The sequence below is a fragment of the Tursiops truncatus genome, chromosome 14 (assembly GCF_011762595.2).
Source record: "Tursiops truncatus isolate mTurTru1 chromosome 14, mTurTru1.mat.Y, whole genome shotgun sequence".
Lineage (NCBI taxonomy): Eukaryota > Metazoa > Chordata > Mammalia > Artiodactyla > Delphinidae > Tursiops > Tursiops truncatus.
Window position 1 is genome coordinate 2,109,423 of NC_047047.1, and position 23,774 is coordinate 2,133,196.

General features: G+C 50.8%; 1 protein-coding gene and 1 long non-coding RNA gene across 5 annotated transcripts in view; one reads left to right on the plus strand and one right to left on the minus strand.

Annotated features, from left to right (window-relative positions):
* Positions 1–1,710: 1,710 nt before the first annotated feature.
* Positions 1,711–23,774, plus strand: part of FHL2 (four and a half LIM domains 2) — a 36,581-nt gene continuing 14,517 nt past the window's right edge. The window contains exons 1-2 of one of the 4 annotated variants that reach the window (XM_019931272.3): positions 1,711–1,733; positions 23,224–23,401. In XM_019931272.3, coding sequence (XP_019786831.1) covers positions 23,246–23,401 — 156 coding nt within the window. In that variant the 5' untranslated portion in view covers positions 1,711–1,733; positions 23,224–23,245. Of the gene's footprint in view, positions 1,734–12,292; positions 12,432–12,622; positions 12,756–16,566; positions 19,809–23,223; positions 23,402–23,774 lie in introns of those variants that run through there. The other 3 variants (XM_019931270.3, XM_019931271.3, XM_033838226.2) reach the window with 3 other exon arrangements.
* Positions 3,226–11,852, minus strand: LOC117307836 (uncharacterized). The gene is made up of 2 exons (XR_004521722.2): positions 7,543–11,852; positions 3,226–7,349 (listed from the first exon to the last, which is right to left on the minus strand). It is a non-coding gene; the product is annotated as an uncharacterized lncRNA (long non-coding RNA).

Here is a 23,774-nt window from a genome sequence, read left to right on the forward strand (position 1 = left end):
TCTGCTTTCACCTCTTATGAATATATACCCGGGAGTGGGATACACTTTCTATATCTTAACCCTGACAGATGGTATTGGGATTTCGTCTCTACCAAGCTGGCAACCTCCCTTCCGGTCATGCTAGACTTTAAGCTCTGGGAGCAATGGCCCGAGCTTTATTCATTGCAGTGGCTTGGTGAGGATGACTCACTCAGCAAACAGCAAGGTCCTGCCTGATAACTTCCTCTTGCACATCCTCTTCAATCCAATTGCTCTCAGAAGGATGTCATCTGAGCTTTTAATATAAAAACAGTGCCAAATTCCAGGCACAACTTTTTCATTTCAAAGATTAGAATTCTGGGTGAGTAGGGAAAAAAGATTCTAACTCAAGCCAGGAATAATAGACAAGGGCTATTAAGTTGTGCTCCAAACGAATTATTGAGAAAGAAATGTTACACATGACACTTAGTTTTCTTTAAAAACTTGCTCTAAACGTGACAGCATTGATATTTGATAATACTCTTTCTAGAGTGATAATTTGTGTTTCTTTTTAAGTTACCCTTTTAAACTTTACCTCAAAGGTAATACCAGGAAATTATGCTAATGTCCTTTAATTTTGTCCACAGGTTAAGATATATTGGGTGTCAGACTGCCTTCATTTTAGGATCAGTTTTATTGACTGAAGTGAATGAGTTTAAGTATCTATAGTGATGATATTAATGTGCATGTTTGTACCCCTAGAGGCCCATTTGGAATTCTTTTATGTTGGTTCACATTACTGCTTGCCCCCCAGCCCGCCCTGCCCTTTACATTTCATAAATGTATTTAATAAACAAGGATTTAATAAACAAGCCATGGGTTCAGGGCCAAAATGGTGAACGTTTTGTAAATGATGAAATGGAACTTGGAAATATTAAAATAAAATCCTTCTATGTACTGGTCCCGTGACATCTTACCTGAGGTTGGTTTAACAAGCAGCGTGTCAGGGCTTCCCTGGTGGGGCAGTGATTGGGAATCCGCCTGCCAGTGCAGGGGACACAGGTTTGATCCCTGGTCCAGGAAGATCCCACATGCCGCGGAGCAACTAAGCCCGTGCACCACAACCACTGAGCCTGCGCTCGAGAGCCCACGCGCCATATGCAGCGTGTCGCTTCCTGAGATACCCAAGCGTGTTCATCACCTAAATTTTCTAAATACTCACCTCCTGCCTTCGGCTTTGTAGCGCCGTTAACTTGTCTGAAAGGATCACTCATGTCACTGCTGCTCACCTAAGCCTCTCAGCATTTCTTTCCACCCATGTGGATGCCAGCATCACAGCAACACAAGCCGATACAAGAAGATGTGCATCCCACACTCCGCCCTCGGGCTCCTGGTGCCGAGAAAGCCTCCTGGTCTTAGTAAGACCATCCAAAGTGCTGGTTTCAGACACCAGCATCAACTCGCAGGGCAATACATGACATCTCCCAGAGGTGAGCAGTGAGAACAGACTTCAAAAGGCCTTGTCCTCATCCACCTGCTGGCAGGTAGTTTACTGCCATTCAGAGCAGTGTCTGCTGAGGACTGGCCTGCCAGGGATGTTCAGCTAAAGCGGTCGTGGCCCTGCCCTGGATTCACGCAGACCGACATTCAGCTTAACCCTCTCCTCTCCATCTGTCGAGACCAGCCCTGGACTCTTCAGATGCCAAGAGGAGAAAATCATTCACCCCGCAGTTATTGGGGGTTATTTCCCTTCCTGGGGCAGATGTCTGCTTATCGTGAGTACCGTGGAAGTGGGTAGACAGGCCAGGATGCTAGAAGCTGAAGGATTCGCCATAAAGCTACCCTGGGTCTCCTTCCAGCTGATGAGCTGCTTCCACGGGGGGACAAAGCCCTCCTGCTTTCCTGTCCTTGCTGGTCCAGCCTCCCCGCCCCCAAATCACAGACTCTGCTTTCAGCTTCGCCGCGGGTAGAGGGTAGTCCGGGGTCCACCCCCTACCTCCCATCTCTCCTTGGAATGTCCCTTCCCCTGGGTTAACTTGGCCTCGGGCCCCATGGCAGGAACCAGGCAGGAGTCGGCTTGTCCTCCTGGCAGAGCTGCTGGGGAGGCCCCGCGAGCCTCGCTGAGTAACCTGCCCCAGGGAAGAGCGCAGCCCGGGTTCTTCCAGGCGGCTCCAGACTCCAGGGGAGGCCAGAACACACCTGAGACGCTGCAGGGTGGAGTTTTTTTTTTTTTAGGTACGCGGGCCTTTCACTGCCGTGGCCTCTCCCGTTGCGGAGCACAGGCTCCGGACGCGCAGGCTCAGTGGCCATGGCTCACGGGCCCAGCCGCTCCGCGGCATGTGGGATCTTCCCGGACCGGGGCACGACCCCGTGTCCCCTGCATCGGCAGGCGGACTCTCAACCACTGCGCCACCAGGGAAGCCCTGCAGGGTGGATTTTTTATCCCCGCTCTGCCTCCTCTTTCTCAGACAAAGAGCCTGGATAGGCGTTAAACAATAATATCACAGGATTTACTAGCAGCCTAAGCAGGCGTCTGTAAGAGCCGACCAAGGGCCATCCCACCCGGTTAGTCCTGCGCACAGCCTCGTTCACCACTCCATGCAACAGAGAGGTCAAGTTCACCATGAACTTGCGGCTGATCCGAAGTGCCAGGTCTCGGGCCCCCCTTCCCCTTCCCTTGGCTGCTATCTTCCTGGGCTTAGTGTCCTGGCCTCACTTGGGATGGCTGGAGCTGAGTGTGAAGCTAAGGGGTAGGGAATTTGGGGGTAACTTCAGCTTCTTCCCCGGAAACCATCCCAACTTCCAGGCATCACTGGTGAACAGTGGCCTCACTTGCCAGCGTCGATGAAGCAGCCGCCTCCAGCTTCCCCAGCGGAAGCTCCCCGTCACCCGCTCTCACCACCTTCCCTCCTTCCTTCCCTCACTTCCATCTGTCTTTCCTGCCAACACTGTCCCTCCGTGCATCCTTCCCAGGAGGCCTCTGCGGCTCCATCACTATGTCCCAAGGCCTTTCCTGCCACCATCTCCACCTGTTTTCTGGCCCCATCGGGAGGGGCCCCCCGGGACGGCGGCTGCCGCGGGCTCCCACCTGCGCTCTGCTCCCCCCGCCCCACCGTGGATGCAGAGCCCACCTCACACCGCCTCTCCTCCTGGGGTTTCAGGGGGGAAGGGGAAGCCAGGAATCTGCACAGACCGAGTCTGAATCTCAAGCCGAATCCGGCCTCTGGATCCTGACACCGAATTAATTTTTGGAGACAGAGTTTTGGGTGAAGTAGAAAAGAAGAGCTTTATTGCTTTGCCAGGCAAAAGGGGCCACAGTGGGCTAATGCCCTCAAGACTGTGTGTCCCAGCCTGGAGGGGGTCCTGAGGAGTTTCATAGAAATGGTTCAAAGAGGGCGTGGTCAGCTCGTGGACACTCTTCTGATTGGCTGGTGGTGAGGTCATCGGGAGTCGGCATCAACAACCTTCTGGTTCCAACCGGTCTGGGGTCTCCGTGCTTGTGAGCAGCAGACAGTGAACTTCTCCCGCCTGAAGGGGGTTTCAGTACCTGCAAAACAGCTCAAGGATATGGTTGTGTGCATCCCTCGAGGGGGAACCAGGACCCTGCCCCAAGGCTGCACTATTGTTTCCTGACTGCTCCTCCCTGGTCTCTGCATCCTCTCCCTTCCCTAATTAGCAACTGTTTGAACCTGCCCTTTGGAACTCAGGGAAGGTCCTGGAGGCTGAATGAAGCCTATTTCCTGTAATGAAGAAATGGGGGACACAGGCTTTCGTGCCCAGGAGCCCACACCTGCTCCGGATCAAATCCACAACCACCTCACCTTTCTCTACAAAACGTTCCGCCACATCAGCAGTCAAACAAACAAACAAAACCATTTGTTGTAACATTTGTTGTAACGGTGATAATGAATCGGGGACGTCAAGCTGACATCCGTCGACTCTCCGCCTGATTGGCTCTGCTCCAGCAAACAGACGTGTCCTCTGTGTGCGCCCCATGCCTGTGAGCAAGAGAGATCTTTCCAGAATAAGCCACTTCCCCCTGCAGCCCCAGCTGGCTGTGGAGGGCGTCCGTCTCGTAAGCACAGGCTGTCACTCTGCCAGTGAATGGTGCTGGCCCCAGTCCCAGTCAGGAAGGGCTCGCAGACCACCTGCTGGGCCCCCATGCTCGCCTCTGGCCAGGTGTGGCTGGCCAAGGCCAAGGGAAGTACCGGTTTATCACTCTGGTCCACCTTTGGGAATGTTTATACATCAGTAAGATGAGCCGCACTGATAGGCTCATGAATCGGAGGCTAGGAGCTGGGGCAAGAAGGCCATTACGTATGATTATAATAACAAAAGCAACGAAAAGCAAAGGTTAACGTCAAAGAAACAGATCCAACCCGGAGTCCCATTTAGCTCTTCCCTGTTACAGTGAATGAAGAAAATACAGCGGTTTTCTTTCTGAGTGATTCTGCCTGAAAAAAAAAGTCTGCTGGATGGAGGTGAATAGTGTGCTCCTCTCTGGGCTGTGTCCCTGGCTGGCCCGTCAAAGGCGCTCCTCGAGGGTTGGGGCCCCTCTTCAAAGCTCCAGCAGAGTCGTTGCTGGTAAATAGGCCACTGATTTCAAGAAGACGCTCCCACAGGCGGTCTGCAACCCAGGCTGCTACAGTTATGGAGGAGGGAACCTGGCTGATTTCTGTGGGAGGGAGAATTTGTTTGGTACGTTCCCATTTGTATAGATGGAGTTTGCTGAAAGCGTTTAAGAGGAAATCAAAATGCCCCAAGTGTTATTTAAAGACACGAATAAGGCCAGTAGGGGGTGTGGGCAGAAGCAGGTCAGGAGGAACCGCCCTCCATCCCTGGGGAAGAGCCGGAGGACCATCCCCAGAGCGCCCGCTGACCCCTGTAGCCTCCTTTTCAGCGTCCATATCTGCAGATGCTACACCCCCGGGCTTCCTCCAGGTAATGCAGGAAGCGTGATTACAAGTCCTCGTGTGGCCATCTGGAAGGGCAGGCCCTTCTGCTTTGCTTAATTCAAGTTGTCTGCAAGTTGCATCTCAGCGCAGAGCCCTGATAACTGAGCTGCCCAGAGGGACCTCGGGCCTGATTTGTTTGCTGCAAAGAGGCCCATGTGAGCCTGTGTATGGAGGCCCTATTATTTTGGGCGTTTTCAGGAAAGCTGATGTGAATTCAGCAAATATTGAAATATAGAAACAAACGTCCCAGTCCTGGCCCATCGGCAGCTCACACTCTCTCCTCTGTTGTTCTAAACGAACGAAAGACGAGGCAGTGTGGAATGATGAAAACGAGGCTACCAGTGGCACCCCAGACAGCCTCCCTAGGCCAGATGCTTTATCTGGGTTATACAGGGTACACTGGAGTTTGCCGGGCAGAGCGGAGCGAGGTGAGGAGTTGCAGCAGGTCACAGGATGAAAGGCATCTTCCTCCCAGGCTGCAGGGGGACCTGTGGGCGGGGCCTCGAGACCTGCTCGCCAAGGTTCTCAGTCCCCACGCTCCTGACCCGATAACTTTCCAAACACGTTCTTAGAAAAAGGAAACCTCTCAAGCGTTTCCTTCAACTGATTTTAGCAAGTCCTGGGGACTCAAGGGACCAATATCGGTGTAGGGAAGTAGACACGCCACAGAAAAAGGGTGGGAGAGAGAGCTGAGTCCACAGAAGGTCAACAAGGTCGGGGAGCCCGGTTATGGTGAGGCCACCTGCCATGTAAAAAGAGAATTGCAAACTGCTGAAAAGAAGGGGAAAGAAAGGAGGGAAGGAAGAAGGAAAGGGAGGGAGGGAGGGGGGGAGGGGGGGGGAAGGGAGGAGGGGGAAGAGAGGAGGGAGGGGAGGGGAAAGCACCCGAATGCCAGGACGGCTAGATGAATGTTTTGGACATCTGGCGGTTAACTTGCCCCTGGTCCATCCCTGCAGGAGGCGCATGAATAATCTGGTGCAGTTATAGAGTAATTGCTCAGCATCTAACTGTGCAGAAGTTTCCAAAAAATATTTGTGCAGTGAGGATGGCCCAGAGTTTTAAGAGATGTTTTGAGGTACAAAGAGTACTGCCAGGAGAGGCTGAAGGTCAGACGTTTTAGAAAATCTTTTCCTGGTTTTTGAAGTCCACTGTTGCAATGATGTAGGAAGAAGCTTGACCGTTCCAGAAAGCTCTGCCAGGACTCTCGGGTCCAGTGTCAAAGCACTTTCTGAAATAGGTGGAGGATAGTCCTTAACTTGTTTTTTAGAGGAACGTAAATCAATTTAAACTACGGTTCTTCATCACATGCGAATCCACACGATGGTGAAGATCCATCCACAGGAGACATTCCAGAAATCTTTCCATTATTGATTAGCCATAACAGTGAGTTGAATAAAAACTAGATACTTAACCCTTTATGGTAAGAAGTGTCTCACAGGTCAGGTGAGGTTGAGGTCTGTTACCTGTGGCCACGCCGCTCCATCAGAGGTCCTGGCGCCCAGGCTCTTCCTGGCTAGACCACCAGGTTTTCTGTTAATGACCCTGATTTAGGGGCAAATAGTACAAAAGGATTTTGGTGACCAGGAAGAGAGATGTTGGGATTTTAAAGTTATAGTGTTCACTCATAAAGTTACTTCACAAAGAGTAACTGCGATTTCAGTGTGGTTGAAAATCAACATTCTGAGAAATAAGTAAGGCATGAAAAGCTCCCTTATCGAGGATGCCAGGAAGGACCGTCAGAGGACCCAAACATGGTTCCTTTAAAACAGGCTTTTGCCAGGTTTGCACAGACCTGGGACATTTACGTGTTCTTTAAATGGATTTTGGACAGGGGAAAAAAAACACAAAAAACTGCTGGCAAGCAGAGAAGTGAATTGCCTGCTACAGAACAGGACTGGAATCAGAGACCAAACGATCCCAGAGAAAAAGCAAGAGGCAGAGTTTTTCTGGGCCCACAGTAGAAATAGTTTCCTCTGAAACAGCACAGCGTTTCCTGATCCGAAACAGACCCAAAGGAGCTGCGGCGGGAACGGCTGCCTTTCATTGGACGTTAAGCCACCGGACAGAACCGTTCCTACTGACTTAGCAAAGGCACCCTGGAAACTTGTGTCAGATGCTCAAATATGCAGGAACCAACGACGGCAAAGTCCGGGACCCCGGAGCTGCTCGTGGATTTGACTCCAAGTCAGATGTGTTTGGAGGCTTTACACACGACCGTTTACACCCAGTAAGTCAAAGTTTATGGAAAGGAGCAGGAAGAAACGGGATGTGGAAACTCTGCATCTTGACGAGGAACCAGGCATCTTCCCTCCAAACCAGAGCGTGAGGGGCAGGGGCAGGGGCAGGGTTTGGCTTTGGTGAGGGCTGAGCTTTTCCTGAACGTCGACCAGGCACAGGAACAACACTTGGGTCCTTCACGAGAGAGCGATCGAGCCACTGTAACGAGACCAAGTTCTTTCTGTTTGCTCCGTGAGCACCCACACAGGGCCTCATGCACTTTCAGGAAAAGGGAGTGCAGGTATCCTGAGCCCCCTCCCCTCCCCTCCCCTCCCCTCCCGGGAGTCCCGCCAGCCTTGTGATCCGAGACATTCACTCCCTCTCCAATCACGAGGCAATTACGGATGATTACCTCTGAATCAGGGTCAAATCATCCGCCGGCTTCCTGCCCAGGGCTGGAGTGGGCGGAACGACTGCCTGTGAGAAATGCTCTCTGCAATGGGAGAAAAGTGTCCTGAAGATCTCCGCTGGGATGGCGGGTTAGGGTAACCAGCCCTCTCCTCCTGGCGGCGGTGAGGGCCCAGGTGCCCGTCACGGGGGTCTGCAGCAGGCCCACGCTCTGCAGCTGGCCCTCCTCTCAGGGCCGGGAAGAAAGTTCCGTTTCAGCGTTTGCAGCACCGAGAGGCGTCTGGAACTTCTCGCCCTGTAAGGTTTCTACCTTGTGGCTCCCTCACGACAAGTGTCCGACAGCCTGAGTGGTACTTGCAGTTGGATCTGAGTCCCTGGGCCTGCTCTGTGATTAGTCTACCCCCCCCCCGTTCCCGCCCCCATAGAAGTTTCTGGTAAATTACTGAGTCCAGAGAGGGAGTCCCTGGCGGGTATTTCACCTCAAAGCACTTATCAGTCATCAGCATTACCTGGAGCGCTTTGTTCAGACACAGAGCCGGCCTGAGAACGTTTGCTTCTGCCACGTTTCTGGTGGTCCTAATGCGTCTGGTTCCAGGTCACTTGGAGAAACGCTGGCCTACCGCACAAAGCTTTCCCTTTCTCTCCCGTTCTCCCCGAACCTCTCCCCGAACCCCCAACAGGAGGGGAAGGAGCCATTAGGGCGGTGTTGGCTGGTGCAGGAACATTAGGAGAACTGAAATAAACTAGAGGAACTTGGATAACCCATCAATATTGTCACTGGATCCCTCTCCCAGGAAATACAATTTCTTAATTTTTCTTCTTCTATGAACTAGACTTGTATCTATAGCAGAGAATTTTTCCCTCAAAAAGACAATCATTTATCTTTAGAACAGGATCTAAACTGTAATCCTTCCTGATGAGAATTCTGTCTCCTGCTTTTTCCTTTGTTGAGATCTAATTGACTTACAACATTATATTACTTTCTGATGTGCAGCGTGATTTGAGATTTGTATATATTGTGAAATGATGAGCACAGTAAGTTTAGTTAACATCCATCACCTCAAATTTTTTCTTGTAAACAGAACTTTTAAGATCTGCTCTGTTACAACGTTCAACTATACCATACAGTATTGTTAGCTAGTCACCACGCTGTACATTAGATCCCCAGGACTTATTTATCTATAACTGAAAAAAAGTTTGTACTGTTTAATCACCGTCACATTTCCTTCTTATTCATATTCATCTCTCCTTTACCCACAGAATAAAAGCTAATACTTACTGAGGGCCTACTAGGTACCAAGTGTGTAATAGTGGTAAGCAGTGTATATGCAGCGTGTCAAAGGATCTTCCCAACAATTTTGCAAATGATATGTCATTGGCCCATTTTACATATGAGCAAACTGAGGGTTAGGGAGGTTTTGTGGCTGCCCGGGGCCACAGAGCTAGTCACAGGTAGGACAAGGATTCAAATCTGGGCCTGATTCCAGAGTTCAGCTATATTGCTACAGATAGTTATATTTTCTCTAGTATTCCATCTGCTATACTATGAAATAATCAATTACAAAATGAGAGACATCACGTATTAAACAATTCTTCTGTGACCCAACCATTCATTCAAATCCTGTATTTAATAAGCATATACTATGTGCCATGCCCTATAGTTAGGTCCTGAGAATACAGTTGGCCTTCTGTATCAGTGGGTTCTGCATCTGAAAATTCAAACAACCTCAGATGGAAAATATTAAAAAAGAAAAAAACATTTCCAGAAAGTTCCCAAAAGCGAAACTTGAACTTGCCGGACTCGCAGTTAGTTACATAGCATTTACAACTGTTTACGTAGTTTATGTATTATAAGTAATCTAGAGATGATTTAAAGTATACAGGAGGTAATATGCAAATACCACTCCATTTTATGTAAGGGACTTGAACATCCTTGGATTTTGGTACCCTCAGGGGTCCTGGAACCAATACACCTCGGATACAAAGAGACAACTGTACAATGATGTACAAGATAGAACTTTACACAATATATTTTCCCAGAATGTCTAGTGAACTATTTTTTTAGCAGTTTGTCCTTTGGTTAAAATTGTTCAGAAAAGTACCTCTGTCGTTAAGCTCAGAACGCATTCCGCCTTCCTCTGTTTGTTTTCTAGCAAACCACTTTTGACTTTCTAAAAACTCAGTTTCACAAATTTGTTTCCTATTTTTCTTAAAGAAGGAGCATGTGTTGCTTTAACTTTTAAAATACTTTTATTTTTGAAGGGACAATACATACGTATAGCTCAAAATTTCAAAAAAGACAAAGGATTTACAGTAAAAATCAGTCTTCCTTGTACTCCTGACCCCCAGCCACCCAGAACTCCCCAGTGGCAACCACTATTATATGTATGTATTGTCTTCCCTCTTCCCTTCCTTATTAACACAAATGGTTGGTTACTGTTGCCAAATTAATAAATATACTTATCTCGTTCTTTTTAACAGCATATAGAACAGCTGTTCTTTTTAACAGCTGCATATAGAGATAATTCTAAAATGTACCATGTGATATTTAATTAGGCCCAGTTAATGAACATATAACATGGTCCAATATTTTTCTATTACAAACAATTCTACGATGACTACTCTTGTATGTATGTGAATTTACGCATGAGCAAGTCTACCTGTAAGTTAATTTCCTTTAAGGGGAAATGCTGGGTTAAGGGCAAATGATATGTGCATTTGTAGTTAAAATTCTTTTCATTACTGAATATTTCAAGCATTCAGTAAAGAGAGAGACCAGTATCATGAACTTCTACCACCTTTCAACGATTACCATTAATCTATGGCTGATACTATTTCATATATATATACCCTTCAGCCCAAATTATTTTGAAACAACCCCAGACATAATGTTTTTTGTTTTTTTGCGGTACGCGGGCCTCTCACTGCTGTGGCCTCTCCCGTTGCGGAGCACAGGCTCCGGATGCGCAGGCTCAGCGGCCATGGCTCACGGGCCCAGCCGCTCCGCGGCACGTGGGATCTTCCCGGACCGGGGCACGAACCCGTGTCCCCTGCATCGGCAGGCGGACTCTCAACCACTGCGCCTCCAGGGAAGCCCCAGACATTATGTTTTTTCATTGGCAAACATTTTGGTATTATTTCTGAAAAGTAAGGGCTTTAAAAATGTGTGTGTGTGTGTGTGTGTGTGTGTGTGTGTGTATAATTTCATTATCATACCTAAAATAAATTAATATTACTTATTAATGTCACCATTTGTTAGTGTTACATTTCCCAAGATTGTCTCATGAAAACTTATTTTTCCAATAGTTTGTTCTTTGATTCAGAATCTAAGTAAGATCCATCCATTCATTGCAGTCGGTTAAGTCTTTTTTTAATCTATTGGTTTCCTCCTCCATCTCTCTCCTTTCTTTCTTTTCTTTTTTTCCCCCTGAGTGATATTACTGTAGAAACAGAGTGAATTTGCTTCCAGAGTCTCGATTTTGCTGATTACATCCCCATAGGGTCATTTAATATGTTCCGCTATCCTTTAGGTCAAAGGAAATATACAAAATTAAACTGTAGAATTTCTTAAAATAATAAGAAAACACAACATATAGGAGTCTGTGTGACATAACTAAAGTAGTTATTAGAAGAAAATTTATAGAACCAAATAACTATCGATTAAAAAATTAAAATAAATGAATTAAACATTCAACTCAGAAAGCTAAAAGAAAAAGTAAAATAAAATCAAGTAAGCCAAAAGAGAGCGAAAAGAAGATAAATGCAGAAATTAAGCTTTCATTATTTTTTTCAACTTGTTTTTACAAACTGAAAGTTTAGGCTCATCATTTGAGAACTAGATCATTTTGTAATTTGCAACTAAATAGACAACATACCTAGGTAACTGTCAGAGGGAAAGGCTTTTCTACAGTTTGCCCTGGATTTCAAGATAGGGCCTGCTTTGACTGTCAGTGGGAAATCGGGTCCGGAGCCCACACTTCCGTTCTTGGTGAGAAGCTGCAAGGTTCAGGCAGGAAGCGGGCGACGCAAAGTTCTGGGGGCTCAGGTCTGGGGCGAGTCTCAGCCCCTAGTGGCCCTGGAGTCACTGATGGGACTAGGGGCACCTCCTCTCCTGTGAGATGCCAGGGCTTGGCCTCGACACACTCCAGGTCAGACGGCAGCTGCCGTAATTATTGCTCAGCAGGCCTTGAGCAAACGTCTGTGAGCTGAAATTTCTTCACCATAAAACGGGGGTATAATTAACCCTTAACTTTTAAGGGGCGAGAATCCAATGAGATGCCCGGTGGAGCTAGATGGTAGGTGGTAGCTAATAGTAGGTGTTAGCTAATAGGATGTAGGTGTTAGCTAATAGGATGTAGGTGGTAGCTAATAGGATGGCGCTCAGGTTCTGTGATTCCGTGATGGAGGCCCATATGGGGAGCCGCTAAAACATCACGGGACACAGAGCATCAAAGAAGGGAAAGCAATCAGATAGCTTCCCTTCTCTGAGGCCCACCGATGCTAAACGCGACACGCCTGCCCGCGGTCCTTCTGCCCACCTTGCGCCCGGGCTGCACGCGGAGGACATTTCCATCCCGGCCGCCGTGAGCTCTCCGCCTCTGACCCCCCCGGGCCGGGCTCGGGGGCCTGGGCTCTGGTGTGGGAGGCGCTTTCTCCTCCTCTGCTAGGTCTTCCTGGCCCGGAGGGGGCCACAGAACGTCCGAGGAGCCCTCGGCCTGGAGTGTGGGCGACTGGTCCTTCCCCTCCCCTCCCCAGCGGGACAAAGACCCGGCCTTCCCCATTCTTCCTGCCATCGGCAGGCTCACTTGGTGGCAGAGGGGCCGCGGGGGCCGCGGAGAGACGCCCCCCTCCGCAACCCCCGTCCTCGGTGCGCCTCCCACTCCTCCGGACCCGGTAAGTGGCCGCACCTCCGCCGCGCTCCCCCGCACCTCCCCGGCCGGGCCGCCGCGCGCTCGGGACCCGGCGGGAGTCCCGGAGCCGGCGCCCGCGACGCCGCAGGACGGAGGAAACGCCCGCGGCAAACAAAGGGCCGGGGTCCCCAGCGCCGCCCCGGAGCCCAGGGGCGCTCGCCCGCCCGGCAGCGCCGCCCGCGCCGCCCAGCGAGCGTCTCCTTATTTGGTCAAATGACACGCGGGGTTCTCCGGGCGGGGCGCGCCTCTCCCCGGGCCCAGCCGCCCGGACCTCCGCTGCCGTCCGCCGTCCGCGAGAAGCCGCGCGGTGAGTGCGCTCCAGCCGGGCTAGGGCCAGGGGGCCGGCAGTGGGGGACGGGGGACAGGGGGGCCGGGGGCGGAGGAAGACCTGGGGCCGGGGGAGCCTGGGCGGAGGGGGACCCCGGGGAAGGGGAACCGGGGGCCGTGGGGGCATCTGGGGAGGGGGTGCGGGGCAGTGGGGGGACATGGGGACAGGAGAGCTGGGCCACGGGGACACCCCGGGGGTACCTTGGGTGGGAGGGAGCCCGCCCCAAAATTGAACTACTGAACCACCAGGGTTAAAAAAAAAGGGGCTTGTTTTAGACGAACACAGTAGTAATCTTAAACTGTACTTGTGTGATACCTTAACATACCTAAAATTGCAGGAAGAGAGTGTTAAATGCTTTATTGACAAATGAAGAGAGTTCTCTTTACTTTCGGAAGCCCATTTGGGTTTCCGTTCACACTAGTCTAACCAGGTTAAATGAGCTGCACTAGGGCACTTAAATCACAGCTGGGGCTCATAGCCGGGAGAACTGTGCTCAGAACCAGTGCCAAATACTTCCCACCCCTTTGGCGCTAACCCCTGCTTGTGTGTGTTTTGTAATAATACGTTAGAGGGAGAGGCCTTGGTATCCTGAAGGTGATTTCGACTAAAAAACATTTGGGGCAAGTCTGAGAAGTACAGGAATTCCTAGGCTGCCTGTTAAACTCCTATAAAAGCAAACAGTGAAGAACGTTTTATTGTGCATCTATATGAATTTTTTCACAGTGTCTTTCATCCTGAATTTTTAAGGCTTATCAGTTAATGTATAGAATGGGGTTCAGTGTTTGTTAGCCCGGCATGCCTCAGCGCTTCTGCACAGCTACATGTTCAGAGGGCCGTGTTGGCTTACCACAGGCCGGGCAGTGCCAGGTACAGTGGGGTAGGCTCAGGTACAAACGTGCCACGAGGCAGGTGTGGCAGGTAGCCCGTGTGCTTGGGCTGGAGCTAGGCTGCCTGCGCTTACGTTCCCGTCCATCAGCCCCGAGCGGTGCAGTCTTGGCCAAGTCACCTAATCTCATGGTGCCCCAGTTTCAACAGCTGGAAAACACGGATAAGAGGGTGGCTTGCTTTGCACGGTTGACGTGCACATCAGAAGCAGTGTATGCAAATTGGATATTACCCTCGTCTTTACAGATACACTGCAGCACAGAGAGATCAAGGTAACTTTGCTCAAGGTTTTCCAGCCTAGAAATGGGGACCCTGAGAGCTGACCCCAGGCAGCTCTTAACTTGAGAGCCTGAGTTCTAACCACTGAGCTATGGCGGATACACCCCAACACTTCAGTGAGGGCTTAGTCTGCATACTTTCCCCCAAGGTTGTTGTTAAACCACTTCCAGGACTGAAAAGACTCTAAATTGTAGACAAAAGGGCCCACCCAGCAGGATATTGAAAAAAATCATCCTGGGCCCAGGAGGTCTGGGTTTTCTTCCTGTCCAGCCCTGGGCTGGTTCCCCAGCCTCTGGGGCTCAGGCTGCCTCCTTATCAGCAGGGGGCTGGAGCAGGCAGGTAACTTACCTAAGCTGCTCTGACTCAGCGCCGGGAGATACCCAGTTCTGTGAGCTCCCATGAGCAGAAAGAGACACTGGATACTTCCTAGGTGGTTTTCTCAGGACAGTTTGATCAGAGCCACATGGGTCCCGTGGACTTACACTGAGCAGTCCCTTCCTGAAGATGGCCACCTCGAACTGAACGCACAAGCCCTTCTCTAGTGACTGAGAGCCCAGTCTTCCGGAGTCCAGGCTGGCATTGTGACTTGTCCTGACTGGTGGATTTCGGCGTTAGCTCTTGCGGTGGTTAATTTTGTGTCGACCTGACTGGGCCACCAGGCGCCGAGACACAGATGTTATTTCTGGGTGTGTCTGTGAGGTTGTTTCTCCGTGTGGTTAACATTTTAATCTGCAGCCTGGGTGCTCTTCCCAAGTGGGTGGCCTCATCCAATCAGCTGGAGACCTGAACAGCATAAAAGGCTGAGCTGGAGCGGACTCCCCCTGCCCTGCTGTGGAGCTGGAACTCCGTCCTCTCCAGGCTCTGGTCTCAGACTGAAGCATCAGCTCATCCTGGGTCTTGAGCCTGACGGCTTTTGAGCTAGAACTTAAACCTCTGGTGCCCTGCTTCTCAGGCCTTCAGACTCAGACTAGAACCACCCAGTAGCTCTGCTGGGTCTCCAGCTCTTTAGCTGCTTGGGACTTCCAGCCTCCATAATGATATAAGCCAATTCCTAATATCAATAATAAACCTCTTCATATTATATATATATATTTCCCCTTGGTTCTGTTTGTCTGGAGAACCCTGACTACCACCGTTCCCCAGTAACTTTGCTTCCCAGTTCTGCCCACCAGCTCTCAGTCTTGTTTTTATTGAGGTTCCATCACCCCTTTCCTGCTGGTGGTCCTCACTTTCCTTTCGCTGTAAAATGTGCTTGCCCACCCTCTTGGGTCTCTGATGAGAGGTTCAGGGCAGCCTCTGGTCTGTCCATCTTTAGTCCACGTCTCATGGGTGATTCTCACACACTGAGTTTGGACGTCACACGTCACCCTACTCGTCCTTGGCCTTTGTCAGCCACACGTTGGCAGCCCTGATTTAGCCTGTGACTTACAGATCTCCTTTAGGTGTTTCGAAGTGTCTGTGCCCACAGGAGAAGTGGCTGCCGTTTCTGTTTTTGGTTTTTTATAAAATACATTTATTTATTTATGGCTGCATTGGGTCTTCGTTGCTGCGCGCGGGCTTTCTCTAGTTGCTGAGAGCGGGGGCTGCTCTTCGTTGCGGTGCGCGAGCTTCTCTTTGCGGTGGCTTCTCTTGTTGTGGAGCATGTGTGGGCTTCAGTAGTTGTGGCTCGCAGGCTCTAGAGTGCAGGCTCAGTAGTTATGGCGCACGGGCTTAGTTGCTCCGCGACATGTGGGATCTTCCCAGACCAGGGATCGAACCCGTGTCCCCTGCACTGGCAGGTGGATTCTTAACCACTGTGCCACCAGGGAAGTTCGTCTGCCTTGTTTTTATGGGTAAATAAAACCAGTGTAAAAGAGCATCCTTGAAGCCTGTAAACATTTAGGTTTCAAGAAAATAGGTCTGGGGCTTCCCTGGTGGCGCAGTGGTTGAGAGTCCGCCTGCCGATGCAGGGGACACGGGTTCATGCCCCGGTCCGGGAAGATCCCACATGCCGCGGAGCGGCTGGGCCCGTGAGCCATGGCTGCTGAGCCTGCGCATCCGGAGCCTGTGCTCCGCAACGGGAGAGGCCACAGCAGTGAGAGGCCCGTGTACCGCAAAAAAAAAAAAAAAAAAAGAAGAAAAGAAAATAGATCTGTCTATGTTTGGTGGTACAACTTTTGGAACAAATAAGAATTAGCCAACTTAGGCAGCAAGCAAAGCCAGCAGCAGGAGGTGTGCACGCCTGTTGTGCCAGGGCCCTGATGGTTGTGCTAGAGAAGCACCACGGGGAGCAGGGTTGCGAGGACAGTGAGGGGCCAGCCTCCCCTGGAAGTTGGGATCATTGCAGACGGAGGGCCAGGGTGAGAGCAAATCAAACCGAGAGCTGCCTTTTGGAGACGGGAGGAGACGCATGAAGGGCAGTGAGGGGTTTTCCTTTTGTTCTGTGTAAACAGACATGGATAACTGGACCACACGTTCCCGGGAAGCAGAGGGAGAGAGGGTGGGGTACACGCCCCCCAGCCACACACACCACACACCCACACACACCCACACCATACACACCACACACCCACACCACACACACCATACACCCCCACACCCACACCACATAACACACAACACACCCACACACATCACACACACACCACAGCACACACACACACCACACACACATACCACACACCACACACACTGTACACACACACACACCCACACCACACACACCACACCATACACACACAGCACACACACAGCACACACACACACACACACCACACCATACACACACAGCACACACACACCACATCACACACACACACACCACACATACCACACACACAACACACACACAACACACCACACATACACAACACACACACCACACACACACCATGCAACACACACACAACACACACCACACACACACCACATCGCACACACCACACACACACACACCATACACTAGACACACCACACACACCATACACCCACACCCACACACCCACACCACACACACACACACACACACACACACACACCACACACGCACACCACACACAACACCACACACACCATGCAACACACACACAACACACACCACACACACACCACATCGCACACACCACACACACACACACCATACACTAGACACACCACACACACCATACACCCACACCCACACACCCACACCACACACACACACACACACACACACACACACACACCACACACGCACACCACACACAACACCACACACACCACATACCACGCACACACACCATACACACCACACACACCGTACACCCACACACCCACACCACACACACACACACACACACACACACACACACACACCACGTGCTAGTTATGGACCTGAGGCCGATCGCCGTCCTAGCCCGCGTAATGATGCTTGTCCTGCGTAGATAGAACTGACACGTTTCGAGATTAAATATCCAGATAGTATCTTAAAGGTGATTTAAACTCTTTGGAGCTAGAACTAACCTCTTTCGGAGACTGTGTGTTTTATCTCAGTCTCCCAGGGCCTAAGACGGTACCTAGAAAAGAGAGGTTACTTAATATATCCTTGTTGGCTGGATTTAAAAGTCCGCAGGACATCAAAACAAGTGTCACTATTCTTAGTTTATGGTCTTAAGGTCAGAATCTGACATTTGTTATTTCCCATTTTCTGTATCCAAAAGATAATTCCAAAGACAGCAGTTCACCTTATTCAAGCCTTGTCTCTCACACAAAGCATTTCTTAACATGAGCATAGACAAATCAAGCTTGTTAGACGTTTTTGAAAGTTACCAGTTTATATATCAAGTTATAATACCTCCCTGATCCCTGTCTATATAGTCAGAAAAGGCTCATAAATGAAGGCATAAATATACAGCAGTAGGCACAGTCATTCTTAGAAGAATCCCAAAATGGATTTCAGATGAATTTTAAATATTATAATATGTTTTTAAAAATAGCGACATCCCTTAAGCTGGTGTCCCTCTCCCTTTCACCAGAATTCCTATTTAAGAGAAACAGTTCAGCTGGACGAATGGAAAGAGTGTCGGGGTAGCAAAGCTGGTTCGTGCGTTGATCCTTCTGTCCATAGAAAAACAAACTGGTGCAGGGTGTTCTCTGGCTTCCCTTCTGGGGTGAGAGCCCCTGCCTTTGGACAGAGGATCTCTGATTTAAAGGCTGCTGCGTCCGTGTAGGGCACCCAGGGCCCCACTGGTACCTGGAGCCTGGGTCAGGGGAGCTGGCAGGTCCGCACAGAAATGTTGGGAGCATCTCATGGTGAGGCTTGTGTGTCTTGGCCTGACCAGGCCTCATCCGGGGCTGTGCAGCTGTATGTTCACGTGGGTTTGGATCAAAACACAGTCAGAACAGTTCCACCCTCTGTGGAAGCAGCAGTGTATCTGGAAGGGGGAAGAGGCCAGAGGCGGAGGAGAAAGAATGCAGCTCAGGATCTGTTGCATTAGAAATTGTACCAGCATCTGATGCCAAGCCCCATTACATCTGGGGTTTGCTATGCAAAGTGGTTGTTCACATAAAACATCCCTCGTTTCCACTCTGGATGTCGCCTACGTGTTTGTGCTCTGGGGTATTTGTGTTCACCCGCCGCCCATCCACGTGTCCGTTCATTCATTCCCCAGGTGTTCATGAAGTGCCTGACCCGTGTTTGTCACCTGGTGTGGCCGCAGTGATCCTAGGGTCCACCTTTGCGGGGCGTACGGCTGGGGGCTGGGAGGTGCACAGGCAGTCAGCGTCCTGTGGTGTCATGAAAACACTGCATTTTCCAGTACATTCTTCAAAAGAGCGAAGAGCCCGCATCCAACAGACCAATTTTCTTAATTCTCTCTAAAGAGCTCTGGATGCTGGTAAGCCACGGCGTTTCCCACCTGGGACCCGGGTGGCATTTAAAGCTGGGCGTGGCTTCTTCGGCACTGACTTCCTGAGGCTGCTTCCTGCCTGTGGAAAGGCTTTGGGAATGTTCACAGATTCCTCTGGAGGAATCGAGGATGTTAGGGCAGTCTCCTGGAGCAGCGTGGATAGAGAAAGACGTGTGGGTTTCGAGGGGCAGGAGGCAAATGGCATCTTTGGGGTCAGATTAAAGTACGTGGTTGAGAAAAGGGAGCATTGAAGAGGGTGCTCCAGGGACGCTCGTGCGGCCCAAAGGGCCTCCTGTTCAGGAAACACCTGAAACTCTGCGCCTCCCTTGATTCCCAAGAAATGTTTCCGGTAAAAAAAAAAAATGCACGTGCTTCCTGGGCTCTGAACGCCCTCCTCCCATCTCCCTCCTCCTTCCTTTCTCTCCTTTCCCCACCTCTCCACTTCCTCTCCTCCTCCCTTCTTGTTTCTCTTCTCTCTTCCGTCCCCCCTTCCCTCCCCCCCCAGCAGCCCGCAACTCCAGACACTGACAGTTCTTAAACCTGAGAAGATAAAAATAGCCCACACGTATAAGCCTGTGGACCTCGCAGATAGTCATTATTTTCCGTGGGGCAGCCCTGCGCGTTGCTGCCCGCTGCGCTCTGAACCTGTGTCCTTGCCTCGGACTCAGCGCAGGTGGAGAATTGGTTTGAATCGGAGACTAAAGCTCTGCACCCACCCCTCACCCCAGGACTTTCCTCTCCCAGCACTGTGGTCAGTGGCTGAGCCTGTGGCCACACCTGTAAACCTGCCCCCTAAGATCCGGGTGCTTGTTCAGAGCCAAGGGGGATGATATCAGAGGATGATGTAACCCCGGGGGAGGGGTGAGAACTCCCAGACGCGGGGATTTGGGTTTGGTTCATGAATAACAAGTCAGCAGTCACACCTGCGGTCCAGATGTCTCCTTGCTTGCTTCTGCTTCATGCTGTCAGCACCTGTGCACCAGGTGATGGGCAGGAGTGACAGGTAACCCGCGGGGAGGGATACGGCAGTTGAGAGAGGGTAAGCAGATTGTGCACAGTTAGGTTAAAAAAAACCAAGATGGGCTTCCCTGGTGGCGCAGTGGTTGAGAGTCCGCCTGCTGATGCAGGGGACGTGGGTTCGTGCCCCGGTCCGGGAAGATCCCACATGCCGCGGAGCGGCTGGGCCCGTGAGCCATGGCCGCTGAGCCTGCGCGTCCGGAGCCTGTGCTCCACAACGGGAGAGGCCCGCGTACTGCAAAAAAAAACAAAAACAAAAACAAAAAAAAACCCAAGGTGTTCTGTTTGTTTTTTTAAAATTAATTAAATTATTTATTTATTTTTGGCGGCGGTCGGTCTTTGTTGCTGCATGCGGGCTTTCTCTAGTTGCAGCGAGTGGGGGCTACTCTTTGTTGCGGTGCACGGGCTTCTCATTGCGGTGGCTTCTTTTGTGGAACATGGGCTCTAGGGGTGTGGGCTTCAGTAGTTGCGGCGCACGGGCTCAGTAGTTGTGGCGCATGGGCTCTAGTGCACAGGCTTGGTAGTTGTGGCACGTGGGTTCAGTAGTTGTGGCTCGCGGGCTCTAGAGCGCAGGCTCAGTAGCTGTGGCGCACAGGCTTAGTTGCTCCACGGCATGTGGGATCTTCCCGGACCAGGACTCGAACCCATGTCCCCTGCATTGGCAGGCGGATTCCTAACCACTGCGCCACCAGGGAAGCCCAACCAGGCATTTTATAAGATTAAAAAATGGAGTTGTAGGAGGCGTCTAATGCAAGGCTATAGCTAAGTTTTTGCCATTAAAAAGAGGCTTAAGATGGATCGTATAACTTTAAATACACAATTTTGTATAATAATTTTCTATTTGGTAGCAGTTGATTGAAGAACAATTGGTTTTAAACACTTTGCGGTGGAAGGGACGCTCTTGGTCTCCTCAGTAGCTCGTGGGCTACTGATTGTGATGCTGAGGGGTTTGTGCTTCTTGTAACTTGCCGGAAATGCGGTCAGATTTGTGTCCCTCTGCTCTGCCCCTCATTAGTGATGGTCTCACTTTCCACCCCAACTTGTTGGTTTAAGCATAAGTGCTGTCCTAGTCAATAAAACTGGAGTGACTTCTCAGAGGAGATAAGGAACAGGATGGGAGAGAGATCCACCAGCGTCCAAGACAGTTCTGCAGAAACGGGGGCTGTCGGACCCTCCGGGCCCGTTGCGGCCACACTGGTCCTCCTGGGGGTTGGTTTCAGTGATGGGGGCGTTGTCTCGGGGTCACCTCTGTCCCCTCCAGCCGACGTAGAGCCCTGTGTGTTCTCGCAGTTTACTCTGTTAGATGATTTCTGTCCGAGTCCTGCAGAGTTGGAGGGGGTAGAAAGCGTATCCCAGGTCTGTAGGCATCACCAGGGCCTCACCTGGGATAAAAACAGTTCCCCACTTTGATGACTCCAGAGCACAGGAATGGTGCTCAGTGGGGTTGGTGCAGGCTATGGTCTGTCGTCTCCTTTCCCCCGCAGGGCCTGTGCTTGTCCAAACCCACATGGAACCACCTTTCCATTTAGATTGGGAGTTTCTTTTTTCTGAGTGAGACGGCTGTTTGGGAATGCTCATGAATCTTCTGTTTTCATTAATATTCCTGGCCTCCAGTTTTTCCATCTATAAAATGAGGTAGTCATAGATAATCTCCCAAATTATTTCCAGATTAAAAAATTTTATGATCTATAGCCCTATCTCCTTTCCTTGTTCTTATTTCAAATCCTCAAGTCATTATTCTTACGTTTGTGTGACCAGAATAGGCAAATAAGATTCCACAGGTAAATGGCAGCCTTTATTCGAAAAATCTATATGTTAGAGGGATGGCGCTTAACTGAGATGAGCTAAACGCTGGCCGCTTGCAAGGCCAGTAACTGAGGAATTACAGGAAAGCATTGCATCTTCTGCCAGCATAGCCGCTGCAACCTGACGGTGGCCTTAGGACAAAGGATATTTACATGTTGTGTTTCAGAGCAAAACTTCAAACGCTCAAGAGCCTCATCTTGTGATGTTATTGCAAGAATGTCCAGACAATGTTTTCTCCAGGAAGAGCAATTCATGTGTCCAGCTGCATGCTTCATACTTTTGGGAAAAAACTGTCCTATAAACACAGAAGTAACCAAGGATGGTTGCTTGAAAGTTGTCCATTTCTTTGCTTACAGTTGTCAGGATCTTATATACACAAGGGTACAAAATAAATAAACACTATCAAATTCGCTGTTATCTCATAAACCAGGCAGCAATATTTCATTTGCATCCTGGGGTATGATTTTGGAATTTCACTCCTAAGTGGGTGGAAATGACAGAAAATGGAATCAAGTTTAATCAGAGTTTGTGAAACGTCGCTCAGAGTTACACAGTCAACTTGTCTCCCTATTTAATAATTTATAAAGCTTTTCACTTGTAGCAAATCAAATATTGCCACTTGAGACGATATTTCTAAAGCAGTTGGACCGTGTTTCTAATGGCTCGGAGGCGTTTCTCCACACCTAGCCTTCCCAGGGTAGACTGGCTCTTTCTGGGGTAGTGCTGACATGTTTGTGCAGGAACCACATGGGGAGCGGGGGAGGGTGAAACCTCCCGCCTTCCTCTGCCCCTACCCTGTCCCTTCTGCTCACACACACGCCACACTCATCCTGGAAAAATGCAGCTCGAGGTGTCGCCTGGAGTGGCCGTTGACTGCCCTCGCTGTGTTTCCCACCGTGATCATCCCCGTCCTTGGAAGCCAGCCTTTCCCTTTCTCCTGCTCCCTGGATATCTGGGCTGAGAGAGGATAGTCTTGTCATCTGGGAGGAATGAGGCCCCCGGGGCGCCTCCTCTTGGGCAGGGGCCGGGCGTGCTTCCCAGTGAAGCCGGGTCGAGGTGATGCTCCCCTGGCCGCAGGTTTACCGGCTCTGACCCCCCCTCCCTTGGCTTCTGTGGTTTCTTCTTACTCAGATTCATGAATCATAAAGGGGAGCTCACGGAAAGTCTTTTTATAGCAACGAGCATCTTGTTTTCTATCCCTGCTGTGCTATTTTGGGGGCGGGGAGAATGGGAAGATGTGCGGTTGCGTCCCACGTTGGAAGCAGGCGCTCCTTCCAGGGGATGAGGGCTCTGATGCCAGCTCTTTCTTGGGTCCAAAACTGGGATCACGTTTTCTGACACAGTCAGCCAGAATTGGGACTTTTAAAGAAGTGGAATGTACTCGGACACAGAACTGCCCCCAGCTAAGTTTTTAAAAGTATCATTGAAAATTACACCCGATTCAAGGGTGAGTGTCGATTGCTCACGCAGAGGATGTAGCCACCGATGGGAAAGGTGATGGGAACGGTGACCCTAACGGAGCAGGACGGTCACTGCCGTGTGCACGGGATATCGGGCGCGCTCACCGCACCTGTCCTTTCTCTCCTCCCTGGTAGGTGGCACAAATCTGGTGCCAGGATGACCGAGCGCTTCGACTGCCACCACTGCGAGGACTCCCTCTTCGGCAGGAAGTACATCCTGCGGGAGGAGCGGCCCTACTGCGTGGCCTGCTTCGAGGCCCTCTTCGCCAGCACGTGCGAGGAGTGCGGGAAGCTGATTGGCTGCGACTGCAAGGTACCCGCCCCTGGGCATCCCCCAGCCCCGTGCTCCCGGCCCTCCCAAGGGACACCCACACTGGACTCCCCAGGAACCACGTGCTTCTCAGCACAGTTGTGCTCGCGTCCTGGTCATCGCCCTGGACGCCCTGGAGGCCCCTCTGCTGGGCTCGGACCCTCCACTGGCCTTTCCCAGCCTCCTCCCCACGGACTTGGTCTCTGCCGGTCCCAGTCCCGCCGCACCTGGTCGGGGCTTTTCCGGAACGTGTGCGCCGAGCATCCCAGGTCCACTTGTGATGGCCCCATGGTCAGCATTCTTGGCTAACCGGCCACCTGCCGCCCAATCCCGTGGTCCCCCGAGGGCAGCGCTCTCCCTCCTGGGCTGACTCGTG